This window comes from Schistocerca piceifrons, chromosome 3, assembly GCF_021461385.2.
Source record: "Schistocerca piceifrons isolate TAMUIC-IGC-003096 chromosome 3, iqSchPice1.1, whole genome shotgun sequence".
Classification (NCBI taxonomy): domain Eukaryota; kingdom Metazoa; phylum Arthropoda; class Insecta; order Orthoptera; family Acrididae; genus Schistocerca; species Schistocerca piceifrons.
Genome location: NC_060140.1, coordinates 278,737,779 through 278,758,996, shown reverse-complemented (window position 1 = coordinate 278,758,996; position 21,218 = coordinate 278,737,779). Strand labels below are relative to the sequence as shown.

Sequence of the window (21,218 nt, the reverse complement as noted above, 5' to 3'; positions counted from 1 at the left end):
TACATATGCTGTGGTTTTTTTAATAATTGATAGCATTTTAACTGAACATACATCATTGTCTACCCTAATGCAGTGTGTAGTGATTCCATAGAAGATTACAAAACAAGTAATGTATTTTTAATTCAGTTAAATCATTCCCTGTTAGGGGCAAAAAAGCAGTTTCAGCTAAAAGTTGAGATGTGATGTGTACAAAAATCTGACATGATACATAAAACTCAAAATCTTTTTTGAAATCAGAATGAAAAATATTCTAAATATCAGTTTACAGTCATAAAACATAATTCCAAAAATTTTAAAGTGCAGCACAGTGTAATTGGCATACAACAATGCTGTGCTTCCTTGCCTGGAGATGATAGATGGTGGAAGACTGTTCAATTACTGGTAATCAGCCAGTAAGAGGAAGAGATGAAAGGAGCATGAAGTTTTTGATTACAAGACTGTGCACCAGTGTCTTCACTTAAAAGAAAAACATTTCCATAGTTAGTGAACAGGATCACTGTAATAGTAGTTTGCAATCATAGTCTGTTTCACTTCATTAAATGGATAACAATTCTAATATCATACATCTGTATAACATGTTAATTTCACATTACTAATAATGGGCAGGGAGGTTGTCATGTCCTATTTTTAAAAATGACTCCAACATTTACCCTGATTGAATTGACAAAATTATAGAAATTACATATCAGCATACTTGAGTTAGGTAACAATTCTGAGTTGACATTGTAAGAAAGATATTTCTTTGTGTCCATACCTTTCAGTAACTTGCAAAAGTATCTGGGAAATGGACTTTTGCTATTTCAGAAGAGAACAAGAATTCAAGAAGAGAAAAACATGGCCTAGAAATTATTTAGTCTCTCTCTGGCCACCAAAACTTCTTTCAGAAGCATGTTGAAACAAGATGCTACACTCACATCTACTTTTCTGAATGGAAAAGGAGGACATGACTCCCTCAGAGTCACCAGTCATTGAATGAGTGCAGGTCATCTGTCATGCTGAAGTTCTCCAAGTCATGAAAATGTATCTTCCATTAGAGCTTCCCTTTATCTTCAGTCCATTAGTTATGATATCCTCCACTACATTATCATGTCACTACTGTGAGGGAGTAGAAGGTCCTCCATAGCTGCATTACACAAAGATACTAAGTTCTGATCTAATTGCAAGTCCATTTATTTTAGCTGTGAACTGACTACCTGCAGAACATTATGTGTTTTATTATGCAGTTTCTGTCATTTTTTCATGTCTACTTATTTGCTACCTTCTGTCACTAGAGGGCTCTGAATTGGAACATGTAAGGTGGTGGTGTGTAATGTAAATATGGTGGTGCCTGAGAAACAACGTGTAATAATTGAGTTCTTTTGCTTTTGCTGCACACAAAAGAATTAAATTACTGGTCAACTGATGAGTCATTTCTGTAGCTAAAGTGTAACTCTATTAATAAGCTGACATAATTCAAACAAACAGTGCCTCTACAGAACACTGACTTTTCAAGAGATTTTGAGAACACTAATGTGAATGATATTGGTATGTAGTTGTCAACACGATCTATATATGATTTCTTGAGAAGGTGTCTACACTGTATAGTTAAGAGTGTATGGGAAAAGACTTGTCTGGAAGATTGAGTTCACATGTGATTAAGCATATCAGTATTGTAGTTTGCACAAACCTCTATTCCAGTCTTAGTGCAAGTGCTCCTCATCAAACCCTGCAGAGAGGTTTTGGATTTATGCTACCATTTCTCTTCCCCTTACCAGTTAATCTTGGTGATGAAAATGTCTGCCACATCTAGTATTTAAATAAGTTACATCTGGGCCAGGTATCACCATCCACAAGTGCATTGTCAACTTGGCTGTGGATAAAACTGGTTGGTGGTAAGCCTACCATTACCAACTGTAAAAATAGATCTCTTAATGTGACTGTGCTCAAACATATAAATTTATTTATTTATGTTTCAGGTGCAAACTGATGGAAATAACAGCAAATCTCAGATAAGTAAAGGAATTAATGGCTATGAACAAGATTCTTCTACATCATCTTCATTTTCTGTTAAATCATCCCCCACAAGTACACCACCATCCTGTCCCACACCTGATTATGACAATATGAGTACATCTTCTGTGTCTCCTAGAAAATTGACAAATTCAGCACATGGACAAGTTTTAGTAAAAGAATTAAGTAAAAAATTATCAACATCAATAAGTTCTTCAGCATCACACAAAACTGTAGAGATTATAAATAGAACAGATGCAAAAAGAACAAACAGTGAGATGAGAGTTTCCAATAGACTTCCTGATAAGTCAGCAGAAAGTGTGGAGATGGAATCACTTGAATCCTTTAAACTGACAAATCCTCGTGGTCCACCTCCAAAACCGCCACAGACGTATTTCAACACAACAAAAGAAAGGCCTTCTACAATGGATTCCTCTAGGTATGTACCTTATGCTTATCTATCCACACAGTATTGTGTAAATAATGGTTAAAATAACTGCACATAGCGAAACACCAAATAACAGAAATTATTTTTTTCCATGACCTATTTGTAGTATAGTAGTATTTTACAGTAATATGAGCACTTCATATATATAATATTTACAGCATGCTATGTCCCACATGGTAGGTAACCCATTCAAGTAAAATAATGGATACAGTCATCACTACAGTTCCTTGCATTGCAGTACAATGATGGGTGCCCCCCTCCCCCCTTACAGCACTGTAGATGCAACATGTGACTCTGTAACTCACTGTTTTCAGCAGACATACTATTACATGGCACTAGTTGTATGTTTGTGAAATTGTTAGTCTGTGTGTCATGAGCTCTGGGAGTGACAATAAGTCTGACCCCCACAAAGTAGAAGCTGTAAGAACTTGACATTATTTGGAAGAAAATGATTGCAGTGAACCCTGTAATGATACAAACTATGACCTTACAAGAGATACACTGTAAAGTGATGAAAACAGTAGCATTTTGCAACTGGAGGTATGCAGCAAAGCACAGTGATGTAAGATACTTGTGTCAATATGATGACAAAGGAAGCTACAGAGTGTTCAGTGGTGATTCATTGGAACTGGGATGATATAGCTAATTGTCCTCAAACCATTGTTTGTACTGTGACTGGTATTGATAGAAAGGAAGTTCAGATAGTTTTTTTTTTTGACATCATGTTTAACTCTGATTTTCATTCTTCTTTCAGAGGTTATTTTCAGAATGTTAACAACATTTAATTGTCATATCATGTGTCACATAGCTTACATGGATTTGAATATCAGATACATAACAAACCCTTCATAATAAGTCTTTGTCAATAAGTGCAACAGCTGCTGAGATGATCTGCTCACTCACAGGTTAGTACTGAGTCAACAGAGCAGCATGTGCAGCGTATCTTAATCTCTGCAGCATTGATTCATCTCCATCATCTGTGTATCCAATCCATCATTGTGATGTAGGGCATCAACATGGTTCCAACCATCATGTTGGAAATTTGGAAGGGTACTATCCTTTGGAAAACTGAAGTAAGCATTGTCCTCTTTGACCTACAGGAATATCCATATTATCATGTATCATGTCTCTGTATCTTCAGTGAAGGAAAAAGTCCTATCCAGGGACATATGTGACTTTTGTGATCTTAAAAATTAGTACAATGTGTGTTCACCTTCCCTGAAATATGTATAGCTACTTCATCTCCAAATACTATTTTTTCATTCAAATAATCTGCTTCCATCAGGACAAGTTAGCAAATCTATTAGCAAAACACATACAGGGATCCACTAGTGTACAAATCCCTGTGGTTACTAGATCAAGTGAGACCCCACATTAGGTAAAATACAGAATTCAGGCAGACACTATTAATTCTTTGTAGGGTAAACTTCCTCTTTAATAGAGTGCACTGAAATCTAATCATACCCAAGAGCATAAAAAAGTCAAGATTTGAAAAATCTTGTATCACTAATTAATACAAATTTTAATGCTTGACAAAATATTGAGCACAATCCACCCTGTGGAAGTGCTATTTTTGTGGTCGATAAGTTAACCACTTTGTGGGGTCTTTTACTAAAATAGCAATAAACAGAAGAAATGGAAGCTTTATTTGTTGTTATCTTTGTTTTTTATATTCATACACATAAATGCATACAAAATATAAACACATAAAATCACAAATTATACACCAGATTTGTTCTCATGCTTACTTCTGCTGATGGAAGGTTCCAAAGCACTGTCTGCACTGCAAGTAGTGCATGCTAACTTACTACATTTAAGTTTGCTTAGTGTGCTGCAAATTGCACACCTCCTTGATATACCAGTTGTAGACATATGTTCAGTCATGTTCATGAAGTGCACCCCTTGGAATCCTGTAGCTCTTTTCTGAAATTTTGACCTACTAATTATTTTTTTTAGGCTGGGTGTTGGTCCCATTTTCAGTTTTGAGGAGAAATTTCCAATCAGCTCATTGGCCGAATATTTCTAAATTTTAGGTGTGACTGAGGTTTAGTATCCCCAGCAAGAAAGCTTGAGTTGGTTTAAGTTGATCCCTGTCAGTTGCATTGGACTGAGCTTGTTAGTTTCACTGTCCTACCTCAACCAGTAACATAAAGCGATTTTTTAAATGTCTCTGTCGCAAACTTTCAGTGTTGTCACAGCTCTGTACATGGCTGCTGATTTTGCCTGCAGCTGTTAGCACTTCACAGTTGAAAACTGGCAACAGTGCTGCAAGCTGCCAGAGCTCTTCTTCTGCCATCTCAACTACAGTTCCTTGTCAAGTATACATGAATTTACTGTTGCTGCAACAATGAAGTAGTAGAAAATTTTCATTAATCCCCATAGAGGGAAATGAAAATTCATAGGAACTCTAGGACCAAATGGTACCAAAAATGTTTTGAGTGTTATGTTGACATGGATTCATACCCTGCTTAGAAGAATTGGAAGTAATGTCATCAAACACATCTTCCAAAAGAAGCTGTTCTATGTCAGTAGAGTCGAAGCCTGATTTTCCTAATGACATTATAACCTAAATTGTAAAAAACAAATTATTTACATTACAATATTTTTAACTGTTACACAACTATGTAAAAATATGATATTGAAGGAAGAATGCATATTAAAACTATTTACTGAGTGGAGTGCTAAAATTTTGAAACTTTTTACTAAAAGTGTCATGTATACACTGATGAGCCAAAACATTATGACCACTGCCCACTGCGAGGTTGTATGCTTCCTGGTGATGTTGCAGGTACATGACTCAGTAAGGAAAGAATGTAAGTGAGAAAGAGATGGACAGGCAGTCATTATAGTGAAGATATGGGCCGCAGATGTGGAAATCCACTAATATAAGTGGTTTTGACAGAGGGCACATTGTTATGGTACTGCAGCTGGAAACAAGAATCTCTGAAATGGTGAAGCTGGTCTCCTGTTGGTGTACTACTGTTGTGAACACCTATGGAAATGGTTGAAGGAAGGTGAAATAATGAGTAGGCCATATGGTATTGGACGATCATTTCTCATTACAAAACGTAGAGGTTGGAGGATCCCCAATTGTGTAATCCAGGATAGGCAGTGGTCTGTGGCAGGTATGATGATAGACCACAATGCTGGTGCAGGCACAAGTGTTTCGGAGCACACTGTTCAAAGGTCATTGTTGAACTTGGAGCTCCACATCACATGGTTCCTACATGTTCCCTGTGTTGACCTAATGACATTGTTGCAGTGGGCACAGCATCACTGAGTTTTCATCATGGATCAATAGAAACATATGGCCTGTCAGATGAAGTACATTTCTTTTTACACCAGGTCACTGGTTGGGTCCTTACATGCCGTCATCAGGTGAACAGCTGCACGAAACATGCACCGCACCTCAGGTGCAGGTTGGTGAAGGCAGAATTATGCTATGGGGTACATGTAGTTGGGCTTCCTTGGAATCTGTAACAAATAATCGAAGGCGTCATGACAGTAATGAACTACATGAACATTATTGCAGACCACTTGCATCACTTCATGCTTGAAGTCTCCCCCATGGCAATGACATCTTCCAGCTCGAAAAATGTCTGTGTTGCAAAGTCAGGATCATGCCGCAGTGGTTTGAGGGGCACAATAGTGAACTCACATTAATATCTTGGCTAGCAAATGTGCCTGAACTGTACCTATTGGAACACATATCAGGCAATAGTTGTGTGCCTGTAAACCAACATCGCAAAATTTGCAGGAATTGACTGACTTTTGCATAGACATTTGCTGCCACATACTTCTGGAATCATGTCAAGAACTTCTAGAATCAATGACAAGCAGAATCTCTGTTGTACTGTGTTTGAAAAGTGGAACAACATGCTATTAAATGGGTGGTCATAATGTTTTGGCTCATTGATGTATGCTGAGGTACCAAATAACATAAAATAACATGTGCAGATGTATTTTTTACAACAAAATATTACAATAAATTGATAGAAAGTTAAGATTATGTATGTATTTTTGCTGATATGAGACAAGAAACCTCATTTTACAGTGATTTGCACTATATACAGTGAAACTAGGGGCAAATTATTGTTAACATATCTATATTACACTACAGTATCATAATAAATTGATTTATTATTGTAAATCTAGAGACTTACCAGCAAAATTCAACACAGTCTGTGCTCTCCTTCAGTTTTGATTACTTTATGCAGCTCACAGCCCACAAAAAGTTGACCTTGCTATATTAAAATGGGAGTTGGCTTCTATGGAACTGCCTATAACATCTGAGTGCCATGCTGTATTTTAGAAGCCGATTGATAAAAGTGCCATTTATATAGTGAGATACCATAATAAAATAAAATAACTTCTGCAAAAGTATTTTTTTACAGCCAAAAAAGTACATAAACTCTAGGAAAATTGAGATTATGAACATTCTCTTGCATTCACACAGGGCCAGTTCCAGAACATGCCTCCCTCTTTTCCCTCACACACTGCTCAGTGCCCCAAGTGGCAGCTTGTGTTGCTTGTCCCTTAAGCCAACCCTGCATACATTAAACAAAAAAAAATTCATTTCACAGTGATTTGCACTAGATACAGTGAAATAGGAGGCAGGTTACTGTCTACGTATCTGTATTGCACAATAAAATCATAATAAATCAACTTAATTTTGTAAATGTAAAGACTTACCAGCAAAGTTACAACTCAGTCCATTCACTGGAAACTGAGAGTGCTTTACTTTACCGACTACAAAGTACGAATGCTACCACCTATTGACAGAACACTACAAGCTCATTGTGGTTGTTTTATTGGACAAAGAATGTTCCCATACAGTAGCTGAATGCAATAGGGCTGTTTATGGGCACTGGATTAGAGATTTTAACCTTAAGTGCTGTAGTTAAAATAATGACCACAAACCTATAAAGAGTTAGGACTTAAACTGACAAAGACTTCCAATTCAGTTTATAAAAATAGAGGTCCCTATAATGCTTAATGACCTTAATCACACATGCAGTGCATCATTAATTGGGGGTGTTCTCCAACACAGATTAGAATATATCATCTGTAGGCCTCTCTATATGAGGGGTCGATGTCAATAAATACCACCTTTAGAAAATTTAATGTTCTTCAGGGTTGCCACCCAGCTGTGTAGTAGTGTGATGTTTAGCCAGTCATATTTCAGATTTTAAAAAGGGCCTTCCCAAGGGCACAACTATTTATACATTTACTGAGAGCATTACAAAATTTTTAAATGATAGAATATCACCAGTTGGAATCTTCTGTGGCTTACTGAATGCATTTGATTGTGTCAGTCATAATAGTGTGGTAGAGAAGATAAGCAATGAAAACTTCAGGTTAGAATAAAAACAATATAAGGAATAGGATAGATTGCTGCTCACCATAAAGGTGATCTGTTAACTTGTAGCAGACAGGTGCAACAAAAAGACTGTTACACTTGCAATTATTAGCCAAAGCTTTCCTCGGTAAAAAAAACATTCACACATTCATACAAGCAAGCACACCTCACACACACCCTGCAGCCGCCACCAGCAGTTCCAATCAGAATGTGACTGTCACGTGAATAGCAATGTGGAGTGGGGAAAGGGGTAGCAAGGTACTGGTGGGGGGACAGAAGAGCACTGTCGGACAGGGTGTGCAGAGACTACAGACTGCCAGACACAGTTTCAGGAGATGGGGGGGATTCTGGGTGAAAAGGGAGGAGAGCAGAAAAGGAGGAGAGTGGAAAGAGCAGAGAGCAGAAAAGGAGAGTAGGGAAGGTACAGTGCAGAGGGAGGCACACAAAGAGAATGTGAGAATGTGAAAGGGGAGGAGGTGACAGGATGAGGAGGCAGAAACTGTTGGTTGGAGGGTTTGGGGGCAGTAGGTTACTGCAGGTTGAGGCCAGGATAATTTAGGAAGAGGAGAATGTATTGTAAGGATAACTCCCATAATGTATTGTAAGGATAACTCCCATCTGTGCAGTACAGAAAAGATGGTTGTGGAGTGGAGGATCCAGATGGCCCAGGTTGTGAATCAGCCATTGAAATCAAACATGGTATCTTCTGCAGCATGTTGTGCCACAGGATGGTGTACTTTGTTTTTGGCCATTCATCCTGATGGACAGCTGGTTGGTAGTCACACCAATGTAAAAAGCTGTGCAATGTCTGCAGCAGAGCTGGTACACAACATGGCTGGTTTCACAAGTGGCCAAGCCTTTGATGGGGTAAGATAAGCCTGTAACAGGATTGGAATAAGAAGTACTGTGTGGGTGGATTGGACAGGTCTTGCACCTAGGTCTTACACAAGGATATGATACCTGTTGCAGGAGGTTGAGATTGGGAGTGCCATAGGAATGGACTATGATGTTGTGGAGGCTGGGCGGGCTGTGGAATGCCAAGTTTTGGAGGGGTAAGGTGTCCCTCATTTTAGAGATGATGATAGATAATCAAAACCATGATGTAGGATGTGGTTCATTTGTTCCAGTCTGGGGTGGTATTGAGTGACAAGGCACTCTTTTGTAGGTGGCTCTTGGCGATGATGGGAGGATTTGGGGACATATGGGGAAATGGCAACCAACAGTTTCTGCCACCTTGTCCTGTCACCTCCTCTCCTCTCACATTCCCACATCCTCTTTGTGAGCCAACCTCTGCCAACATACTTGTCCATCCTTTTCCCTTTCCTTCTCCCCTCCCCTCCTCTCCTTTTTGGCACCTCTCCTCTCCACTCTCCTCCCTTTCCTCTCATCTTCTTTTCCACTCTTCTCCTTTTCTTCTCCTCTCCTTTGCTCTCCTTCTTTTTCTCTTCTCTCCTCTCCACTCTCCTCCTTTTCCTCTCATCTCCTTTCCCACTCTTCTCCTTTTCCTCTCCTCTCCTTTTTCTGCTCTCCTCCTTTTTCTCTCTCCATTTCCTCACCCTCCACCTCCTGACACTGTGCCTAGCACCCATGCATACTCTGCCAGACAGCGGTCTTCCTCGAAGTACTTCATCTTGCTATTCATGTGACAGTCGCATTCTGGTCAGATCTGTCAGTGGCAATGGCCAAGTGTGTGTGTGGTGTGCTTGATTGTGTGAATATGTGTATGTTTTCTTTGCTGAGGGAGGCTTTGGCTGATAGCTGCATGTGTAACAATCTTTTTGTTGTACCTGTCTGCAACTCAGTGAGTCGTCTTTATGGTGAGTAGCAATCTACCCTATTCCATAATTAGAGAAGTTAAGTTTTTAAGCAATATGTAGTTCAGCACATGCCTGTTTAGTTCTTATTTAAGAAACAGAATGCAGAACGTTACCCTAGCCTGTTCAAGTAATTCAAAGATGAATACAATTCCATCTGCATGGGGAGAAATTACAAAGAGAGTCCACAGGGACAGTCGTTGGCAAATTTGACCTGGTTGAAGATGATACAAGCATTTCTATTAAGCTGAATGAAAAATCATCACCACTGAACATATTAATTGTTGTTTTTGTGAAAGTTAGTGACTTGTTTTACACAAATGGGCTAGCCGTAAACTTTTTTTTTTTAAAAAAAAGAAAAGAGAAAAAAAAAAAAAAGGACAAAAAAAACCAGCTTGTTCAGTTTTATACTGTTAAAAATATCCTAGCTCCTATCAATTACTGAGGATTGTTAGTATAATTAACGTGAAAGATTATTAATGTGCTATTAAATGGAAAAATCAGTATGAGCACTACAATGTCTACACTTATACGAATGCACAATAGCCACAGAGTAATAGTAAAAATCAAAGAGTAAGCAGAAAACCATCAGTATTAATTCAGATATTCCAACATGTCCCCTTAAACTGATATCCTCACATATTCTGAAGTTTAGTTAACAGTCACCTCCTAACTTATTTCACAAGGCCATAGTTTCATATACATGTTTCATGTACAATGTTACTTAGGCGTTTTATAAGTGTATCAGATATCATTTCTTCAGAAGAAAGACGTTCAATAGTAATAACAACTGACTCGGCATGCTTTCTTATAAAATATTTTAGATCTATTTGCTTGTATCTAGAACTTGTCACTGTATTTTTGGTTCATTGAATGGTACCTTTGTCATCACAATATATATTAAGTGACTTAGTGATACTACTTGGATCTACCTGACACATAAGCTATCTTAACCACAGCAAAACCTTAACAGTTGTTGCCAAAGACATATATTGTAATAGCTTTTGTTTTCTACTAGTATTGTATTTCTTTACTTGAAATAGTTACAGAGTATCTGCCATTAATTTTGTTTTCACAATCTGCAGCACTGAAGGTTATTATTTCTCTGTAGCCATGTCAAGAAAATTCTAGCTTATAGCCCACGGTTTCCTCTAAATATCTATACAGTATTTTCACTGACGAGTAATGGATCTATTTAAAATAGTTGTTATATTTTTAATAATGTTAATGGGAAAAAAACATGTCAGGTCTGGAGGATGTAGGATAAATGTAGAAGACCTCTGTTGATTCATGATAAGGTTCACTTAAGTATCACTTGATTTGATTGCCTCAAAGTCCAAACTGAGTTCAAGTGGTGTTGACACCAGTTTGGCTTTACTCACTTCAAATTTCTCCAGAACTTTTCTTGCATAGGATTCTTGGGAGATCCAGATTTTTCCTTTTTCATGATTTTGTTTAATTTCCATACCTAGGCATTGGTTCACTGGTGTGAAGTCTTTTATATAAAAAGAATTCCTTAAAAAAGTTTTTGATGTGAATCAAAACACTTTTGTAATTTGAGAATAATAACATATTAGCAACACACAAAGCTGTGATAGCTAGTTTGCTACCATCTTTATGAAAATAGTCTGCCCCATTAGCTGAGTGGTCAGCACGGCGGTCTGTCACGCCAAGGGACCTGGGTTCAATTCCCAGCTGGTTCAGAGATTTACGCCACTCAGGGACTGGGTATTGTGTTGTCCTAATTATCATTTCATCATCATCAGTGGAAGGCAATGGGAAACCACCACTGGAATCACTTCCTTGGACACTCATTCAGTGGACCTCTCTGACAAGGCTTCCCCCATGACAAGACCTGCCGTAAGGCAGAACACAAAGTTCTATGAAAATAGATGCATGTATCAGTGTTTGATGAGATCAGTTTCAGTTTTCTTAACATCTCACTGGCTTTTATTATTATTATTATTATTATTATTCCAGTTCTGACCAGCCTCTTTAACTGCATAAACAACTTTCTTCAGACTCCATAATTTGTCAAGCACTGCAAAATTTTCTGGTGGACTGAGACATACTGCTTCTTTTAAATCTTTGTAGAGACAAGTGGTGGTGATATCAACATGGTTGATCTCTAGGTTCTCTCAAGCTGCTATAGATAAGAGATATCTAATGAATACATGCTTGGCCACTGGTGTGAAAGTTTGCTGATAAGTAACATCTTCACCTTGAGAGCACCCTTTTACCACTAGATATGCCTTAAATGTTTCTGGTGTATTGCCAGTATCAGGCTTTATCTTTAATACCCATTTAGTCTTGAGAGGTTTGTGTGCCCCCTGGATAGCTCTCTCTCTACGAATGTGCCATTAAGAACTACAGACGAGAATTATTTCTTGATTGCTTTTTCAGTTCTTCCTTATTTATCCCTCCCAAGGCCTCTGTGACAACAATATCTTCATTTGGAAGTCCTTTTTGCAAATTGTAGGTAAAATAGTGGGTTTTGGCTCTCTGCTTGACCTTTGCGTTATAAACTATAGTTGAATTATAGGTTCCATTTTTTTAGCTTCAGTTTACACTGGATCGCTGTCAAAATCATAAAACAACCCATTAACATATTATACTGATTTGGCAGTGTGGAAAGTATGGATCTCATGATAAACTGCTTTCTGCTTCAGTTCTAAGACACTGGTGATTTTAAGTTCCTCTATCCTTGAACTTGCAAAATTCTCATCCTCCTGAAAATTTACATCCCTGTTGACGTCTGACAAATCTCCCTATCAGTGAATCAGTCACCTTTTTTGCCTGGCAGTAGTCTACAAAAATCATCTTCTGTGACTTCTTATCCCACTTTTTATGACGGGGTTTTGGAAGGAAGATTAGGGTGTAACCTCCTGTCAATCTCGAGGTCATTAGAGAAGGAGGGTTTTGCAGTGGAATCGTTACACTACAGGTAGAAATCCTGAAGTGTGCTGAGTTCGGCTTTCTCCTGTATCAAAATGCATATGGTATTTAAAAGACTGCAAACTCCAGTGTGGAAAATAATAATATAAGGAAAAAGATAGTTTGCTACTCATCATAAAGGTGACACATAGAATTGCAGACTGGCACAGGTGAAAAGACTGTTGCACATTTAGCTTTTGGCCAAAGTCTTCTTCAGAAAAGGAAACACACACACTTTAATTCATACAAGCAAGCTTACTTCATGCACACATGACTGGCATTCCATTCTGAGCTGCTGGAGATGGCAGTCATGTGCATCAGGTGTGCTTGCTTCTGCAGTTTGCAAACTGTAACTACTCACTAAGCAGTGACAGGAGAAGACACATTTAAAAGGTATTTCAGTTTACAAACTGTAATACCTTATATATGTGTGTTCTCTTGCTGCCATCTAGTGAGTGGTTTTCTATGCAGTTACAATATATTTTTCCTTATATTGTTGCATATGACATTTTATTTACAAGTCTGGTGAATGAGTATCAATTTGATAAGTATGCAACTGTAACCATCACTTTAGCCCAATACTCCTTTGGTAAGTTTTCATTGAACATCTTGGTATTGACTTTTACAACTGAGATTTGACTAGCTCTCTCAGTGACACCATTTTGCTGTGGATTGTATTGTACTGTACACTGGTGGATGTTACTTTCAGAAGTCAGAAATCTTTTTATTTTAAGTCATCAAAAATTATGAGAAAATGAAGATGTCTATCAATAGACGCTGTGTCCATTGGCCCACATAAATCAGAGTTACCAAGTTCAAGACTTTTTAAAATACATTTTGCAAGCTGTGAATGGAAGATGTGACTATTTTCCCCATGATGGACAATTCATATGGAGCCTTGACCACACTATTGTCATTTAGTCCCATTGAAACTATTACTAACTTCAGCATACTTTGCAATGTATACATCCTAACCAGGGATGCCATAGGAATCCACTATTTTTTGTATAGTAGAATTGTTTTACTTCACCTGAATTCAAACTATGGATGTCATTCTTATGTGATGCTTTGGCACCTGCTGCATCATAAATGAATCCACCTTTCTATCTTTCTTTTTTCTAAAGGTCACTTTATATCCTTTGCTTACAATTTTAGTAACAGAGAGCAAATTCACAGTTGAGTTTGGAAGATGAATTACCCCAGGCACTTCTACATCTACTGTTTTATCACCTGTACTGGAGGTCAGATTGACATTTCCAGAAGTCTTTGCTACTAAACCATCACCCCCCACATTGATCACTGAGCTATTACACAGCCTGGCATTATGAAACTTCCCTTCATCATTCGTGGTGTGAATCAAGGCACAAGAATCTAAATACTACATCTCCCTTTTGTGAGACTGTTTAGAACCTGTTGCAAGAAAGCCATTCTTGTGTTCTAACTGTTTTTCTAATTTTCCTTTATCATTATTTTTTGCTGAGCTTCCTCCTTTTCACCATTTCTAGAACAATATTTGTCACTGTGTTCAAGTGCCATAATCATAGGTCGATAATCATCGGGTAATCTAGCAAGGAGCAAAAGTTCCAGTCCACTCTTCACTCGTCGAGAATTTCATTTCTTTTAGCTTAAGTGTGGTTGCTATGATTCAATTACAGCAGTCATCTACTGACTTGGATTTACCTAATTTTGTTCTGATTAATGTTTTAAGCAAGCCCACCCTATGTGTGAGTCCAGAGTCTTCAAGTGCTTTCTTGATGGTTATCCAGACATCTGCCATCAATACACGTAACTTATATGTGAGTAGCATGTCTTTTCCACGAAGAGGATAACCTGGGAATGTGCTTTTCTGTCTCATCTTCCAAGAATCATCCAATTTTGTCAGATCAGTAGGAATGTTTTCTGTAACATACCATAGTTTGTTGTGGATTAAATACACCTTCATGGCAAAGTTCCACATTGAATAATTTTCATGTCCGACTGTCAGAAGCCCATATGAGGTTGTACCACTCATTTTTAGGACTAAATGTATGAAGTAAACAGCTGTCTACACACACAAATGATCAGTTGGTGGAAGAAACAGGTTGGTACACACATAAGTTGCATATGAACCGATTTCAGATTTCTGCATACGACTTCTATTTTTAATCTTTATAAAACATTGCTTTCACATCTGTGCCTATAACCTTCTTGCTGAGCATTTTTAGTACGATTAACAGGAAAGCTTTGTAAACAGTTAACATTTTATTAAACGAAATAAGCAGTAAGTGCCTTGCAATGGCTACACGTGTATGAATGTGCAACCACCACATATTAACAGTAAAAATCAAGGAGTAAACAGAAGATTATTGATATCGATTTACATGTACCAGCAATGCATATTAAACTGATTTCAATACGCAATGTGAAGTTGAAATGAAACAAACAGTTCATTGATGGAAATTCAATATCTGATAGTGCAAGTGTTTTCAAATATAAATTAAAGGTATTTCTCCTTAACAACTCCTTCTATAAAACAGAGGAATTCTTGATTAGAAATAATTAGTCAGCCATTTATAGAGAAAAAACTCAAAAAGACCAGCATATAGATACATAATTTTTTTTAAAAATATATAGCCTGTTTTTTTTCAGTTGATACTTTCGGCATCATAACATTTATCATGAATATGGTCCATAGAAAATGTAACTAATCAACATGAGCAAACTAATGCAAGAAAACTATCACAGTCTTTTGTTGGCATTCTTCAGAAACTGGTTTAAGTGCATGTGGAAGGGCTTTATTAACAGACAGATATGTCACATAAATGGTGTGGGGATTTGTGATGCATATTAAGAAAATCTTATTGGTGTTTTTCATTCCCTGTTTTACTTGTGACAGACACCCATGCTCTTTTTATTTGTAACTAAAGCCTATTTCTTTAAACTGATGCTAGATTTTTACCAGTGAATGAATATAATCCACAGTTGCATAGAAAATAACATCAAATGATCAGAACAGGTTTAAAAAAGTCACTCCAAGAACACAGAATCCTATATGATCTCCACTTGTGACTTTTTTCCTAGCTGCACTGCTTCTGTCACCTGGCAAATATGAATGCAAGTATCATACAGTATTATGAAAAGGATAGACTGATACTCACCATATAGTGGAGATGGTGAGTTGCAGACAGGCACAACAAAAAGGCTGCTAAACAAGTCAGCTTTTGGGCAAAAGGAAAAGGCTATATTCTGAAGTAGAGCACACACCCACCCACACACACACACACACATATTCACGCAAACTCAGACACCTGGAGTTTCCATTGTTCCAGTATCAGACTTTGTTCATATCTACATCATAGCTTTTGTTTTTTTAGGATGGGGCTGACCACCATTGATTTCATGTTTGCATTGTGACCCAATGTGCAAACTAAATATTTGTGATTTTCTATCTGTTCCTCAGTATTACTTTTGTTGTAATATATCCTCTTCTATAAGGGATCTTCAAAAAGAAACAAGCCGGAGGCATAATTACAGAAACCGGTACCTGTATGTTATAAGTATTGACCTTGGCTGTTGAGACACATGTCCCAATGTGTCACAAGGTGGTGAATAGCTGTCTCATAAAATTCCCGGGGCTGTGATGTAAACCAGTTCCACATGCACAGCTGGATGTCATCGTCTGAGATGAATCGTTTGCCCCTACGCTGACACTCTTTTTTGACCAAGATGGCCCACTTCTGATTCACTTCGTGCAGCACAGGACAACAGTGAATGCCCAGCATTACTCACAACCCGTGACCACCCTTCGCCAAGCGAAAAGTCAACACGACCAGGCAATCTCACCCGTCAGGTCATTCTGCTCCACGACAATGCAAAGTCTCATACGTCCAACACAGTTGTGGCACTCCTGCAGAAATTCAAATGGGAGGCTCTCGGCTGCCCTCCATACAGTCCGGACCTCTCTCCCTGTGATTACGCCAGTTTTGGTCCCATTAAAAAGTCTCTGAGGGGCAAATGATTCACCTCGATGACAACGTCCAGCTGTATGTGTGGAAATGGTTAACATCACAGCCTCAGGAATTTTATGAGACAGCCATCCACTGCCTTGTGTCACACTGGGACAAGTGTCTCAACAGCCAGGGTCAATACTTCTAACATGCAGGTACTGGTTTCTGTAATTATGCATCCGGCTCGTTTCTTTTTGAACACCCCTTATACATGAATAACAAACTTTTGGAACTAGAAACATTCTGATTCGTCTTATGTAATTGTACTGTTAGATTAATACTTGGTACCCTGACAGCTAAACAGTTTGAAGCTAATAAATTATTGTATGGAAATTTGAACACATTGTCATTACCAAACATTGTTTGTACTGGTGTATAAAACTAAATCATATTATAATAAAAGGTAATTTTTTTTAAATGATGTCTTATTTGATTGTTGAGATTAATAACAATGCTTTTTTCTGATTTATGGTTTAATTTTTTTCAATAGTTCCTCCTCATCTGATGGGTCAACATCGAGTAAATCCCAAGCATCTATTAAAAAGCACCGTCCAGTCTCTGTAATAATTGGTGAATATCCTTCTGGAAAAGAAAAAAGGCAACCATCTAAGTTTGATTTTCTTGATAATGCAGTCTCAAATGGTACACAAAATTGTCCTGTTGAGAACAAGATGCTGGTTTCATCTCTTCTGCACTCAGAACTATCACAGACACTTTCAAGATCAAATCTTAGAAGAAGAACAGAAGAAAATGTAAGTTAAAGTGTTTAAACTACACAGAAGTATTTGTTGTACTAATGCACAGGACATTAAAAGTATGTACACTTTTAAATTACCCAGTGTCTCTCAATGGATAAGTCTTTGCTATTCAGTAGACATAAAGTCCAACTGAGAATAGGTAATAGGGCATAATATACAGGGTGTCCTAGCAGGAATGGCCAGTTTTCAGGGATATTACAGGAAAACTCATTTGAGGCAGAAAACTTTATATGCACATATGCCCTATTCTGAATGGTTTCCAAGATAGAACAGCTTTAATGTACATTTGATTTTGGGCTAGTGGTGCACACGTATGTGTCATTCCCACCCAACCTCTTTGATGTTTTATTCTAGTCCAACCTACCTCATTTCTTTTAAACTCTTTGTTTAGGATACCTTTCTGCCATTAAACTAGCCCATTGAACGCACAATGGTGTAGGTAGGTTCTCCTTTATATTGAGTATCTATTATTGGTTTGAGAGCACCATTAATTTTATTCAAAATTTGTATAGAACCTACTTGTAGTGCAACTACTTGCCTTGTAGCTAACAGAAATTTTCAATCCTTGAATCTAGGTAATCAGTTAAGGTGCATAAAGAGTGGCATTAGTCACATTCATTACTTTCTTTGATTTTATTTTGAATTTGTCATGATACCAAGTTTCTTTCTTTATGTTAGATGGGACCTTGTTTAATATCTTTGCGCTAGAGTACATAAGTCCACTCTGAACCAAAGGCAACAAGGTCATGTCTACATGAACATTAATTTTGTGTCTCTATTATGGATATGTGTTCAAATTGTTTGGGAATACCCATTAAAAACTTCTAGGACTTGTAAAGAAAGCAAGTACATAATATTTTGAATAAGAATACATGTCTGGCAATGTACTGTTTCCATTCTACAATGGTTTCAGTTCAGGCATGTAGTCGCCCATGCCTGCTGAGGGAAAGAGAAAAGTCTCTGAGTTGTATTGGTGTGAAATAGGGTACACAGGATGATGTGCATTACTTCTTGTAGGTCATATGTGAAGTTTAATTTATGAGACTCCTGTAAAGCCTGATGAAACTTTACTGGCATGAGTTCTAGCTGCTGCACTAGAAGTTGAAGAGACACCAGGTGGGAGGGAGAATGTCTACCAGGACATGCTTCATAAGTACAGTGTCTGTAACAGTGTTGGTGGCTGCCACATTGATATTGAGCTGCTGTTGTAATGCATCAATGCATCAGTACTGTCCTGTATGTACAGTATGCATTTTTTAAGATGCAAGCATGTAATGTTTAAGTGTTATTATAAACAACTGTGCTTAAGTGATAAGTGGATGTTTTGTTATGTTTCCTTTTAAATTGTTACCTGATAAATGTACTGCATCAGCCTAATTCAATTCCTGAAGCAGAAGTGGATGAGTTAAACATTTGAACTGAAACAGTTGTGGAATGGAAATGGTATGTTTCCAGACATGGGTTCCAATTCAAAATATTATGTATTTATGACCCTCTACAAGTCCCAGAAGAGGTTTAGTATCCATTCAAAATCATAGTCACTAGAAAGGCAGTAAATTATGGAAAAATATTGTACCTGTTACTTATCCCATGGATATGTATAGCACAGTTTCATAAAATAAAACTTGATGGAAATTTCCAGTTTTACAGAAGAAATATTAAAATAATGCATACAATTTGTAGGATTATCTTTGTTGTGTGTTCATTGGAACCACAGTACACAGAGGCACATACATTCTAGATAATATTTATATATTCTTTTGCAGGGTATTGTTATTAGTATAGCTTGTGAAACACATTAATGAGTCACAACAGATCACTGGCATATCATCATTTGCATTCTTTCCTTTGTGGTTCCATAAGTAATTTATATAAATTATTTCAGAACTGTCTGAATTATGATTTTTTTACAGGGAATTATTGTAAATGGTGGGAGTACAGTAGAAAAGCAAGAGGGAAGCAAAGTGAAAATCTCAGTGAACTCGGACACATTGTGCAATAATTTCAGTTCATCACCATCGTTTAACAAAGGATCTGATGCAAACACACGGCAAATAGCTAACAGTGTTTCAAAAGCAAGTACTCTCAGTAAAGTACCTTTATTCAGTGGAACTCTGAAAAGCAATGTGAAACCTTCAATTCAACGGGTTGCGGAAAAGCTTGGAAGCAAACTTGAAACTAATTCTGTTACCGTTGTAATAGCTAATGAAAAAGGCAACAAAGACATTTGTGCAGTGAAATCTGATACAAATCAAAGTTAACAAACTACTACTACATATATGGTGCAAATAGTTCATGTTTTATTTGCATGATACTAAAACTGCCTGTAGATTAACTCCACTTCTGTTATTTGAGTGATTTGTGTAGCCAGTATCATTCATATTTATTTGAAGGCATGCATATCTTATTATTACAGGACAAATAATTTACCTATAATCTATAATTTACTGATGCAGTTTTACAAATATATCAATAATCTGTCATTACCATTTATACAACATACATGAACTGATAGACAAACCAACACTTTTCTAGTCACATTCAGATATGCATTACTTGATTTTTTGTTGTATTATAACCAGTATCTACATATGTTGTATAGATTCAATAAAAATTCTCTTTATTTTGTTTTCTGTGTGTTATTATACCTAGAATTTATTGTGAATTCTTGGTGATTTGAACACTACCCTGCAGCAGCTAAAGAACATGTATTTCACGTGTAATTTGTATTGCATGCTAACAGAAGAAATGAAGACTAAGAATATTCCATCTCTTCTAAACTTATAACCTTGGAGTTTGCATTAGCAAAGTTCAATATTATAATCAGAAGTTTTTCATTCGGTCAGACATCAGAATAGGTTGATCCTGTCTCCTGCAAATTACATACTTTTGACCTTACCACAGTGGAGGTCAGGTCTATTTGTTACCATTAGGTCCAATATACGAGGGTAAGTCAATTATTATCCATAATTTAGTTATATTTTTGTAGTACTGTCATTTTACATTGATGGCTCATGCTTTGTTTATTTGTTGTTATATCTTTGCAATTTTCAAGCTGCTAGGTTAGTTGCATTATCACTGATATGCTGTTCATCATGGTTGCTCCGCTGTCCATTTGCACCAAAGAAGAGCAACTTTTAGCGATCCGTTTTTTGTGGTCGGAATGCATATCAGGGGCTGAAATTCATCAAAGACTTTCAGTACAGTACAGGAACAGTGTTTTGCCACAATGGAGTGTCTACAAATGGATTAAAAAATTCCGAAATGGTAGCACAAGTGTTACGCACGATGAAGGAGCCAGATGACCATTTACTGCGACAAATGAAGAAACCATTGAGCATTCATGTGAAATGATTCTCTAAGACAGACAATTAATTATTGACGAAGTGGCACATTGTCTGCAAATTAGTCACAGTTCTGCCTACGAAATCATCCACAACAGACCTGGGTTTCATAAAGTTTGTGCAAGATGGGTCCCAAAATAACTCGCACAGTTGCTTGGACATCTGCAAAAATCATTTGGATCGCTATGGTAATGAAGGGGACAACTTCTTAGACAGGATCATTAGTGGTGACAAAACATGGATCCATTATTACGAGCCAAAGAGTAAACGGCAAAGTATGGAATGGAAACATCCAGGTTCACCTTGCAAGAAAAAGTTCAAGACCCAACCAACCACAGGAAAACTGATGCTTATGGTTTTTTGGGACGCACAGTGTCCAGTACTGGAACATTATGGGGAAAGGACCACAACAATAAACAGTGTACATTACAGTGAGATGCTTAATGACAGGCTAAAGTCTGCAATTTGAAGAAAACACTGAGGATTGCTGTCAAAAGACGTTGTGTTCACTACAATGCCTGTCCACATACTGCTGCCCACACTGCTGAAACGCTCCAGAAACTCAAATTTGAAGTACTGGATCATC

The 21,218-nt window shown here is 37.4% G+C and overlaps 1 protein-coding gene across 1 annotated transcript in view; it reads left to right on the top strand.

Moving 5' to 3' along the window:
• The window catches only part of LOC124789390 (serine-rich adhesin for platelets-like), a 371,977-nt gene extending 352,179 nt beyond the window's left edge, over nt 1–19,798 (top strand). Inside the window, exons 14-16 of the mRNA XM_047256721.1 lie at nt 1,956–2,428; nt 17,021–17,282; nt 19,202–19,798. Of these exons, the coding sequence (XP_047112677.1) occupies nt 1,956–2,428; nt 17,021–17,282; nt 19,202–19,549 (1,083 nt within the window). The 3' untranslated portion in view covers nt 19,550–19,798. The remainder of the gene's footprint in view (nt 1–1,955; nt 2,429–17,020; nt 17,283–19,201) is intronic.
• Nucleotides 19,799–21,218: the final 1,420 nt, after the last annotated feature.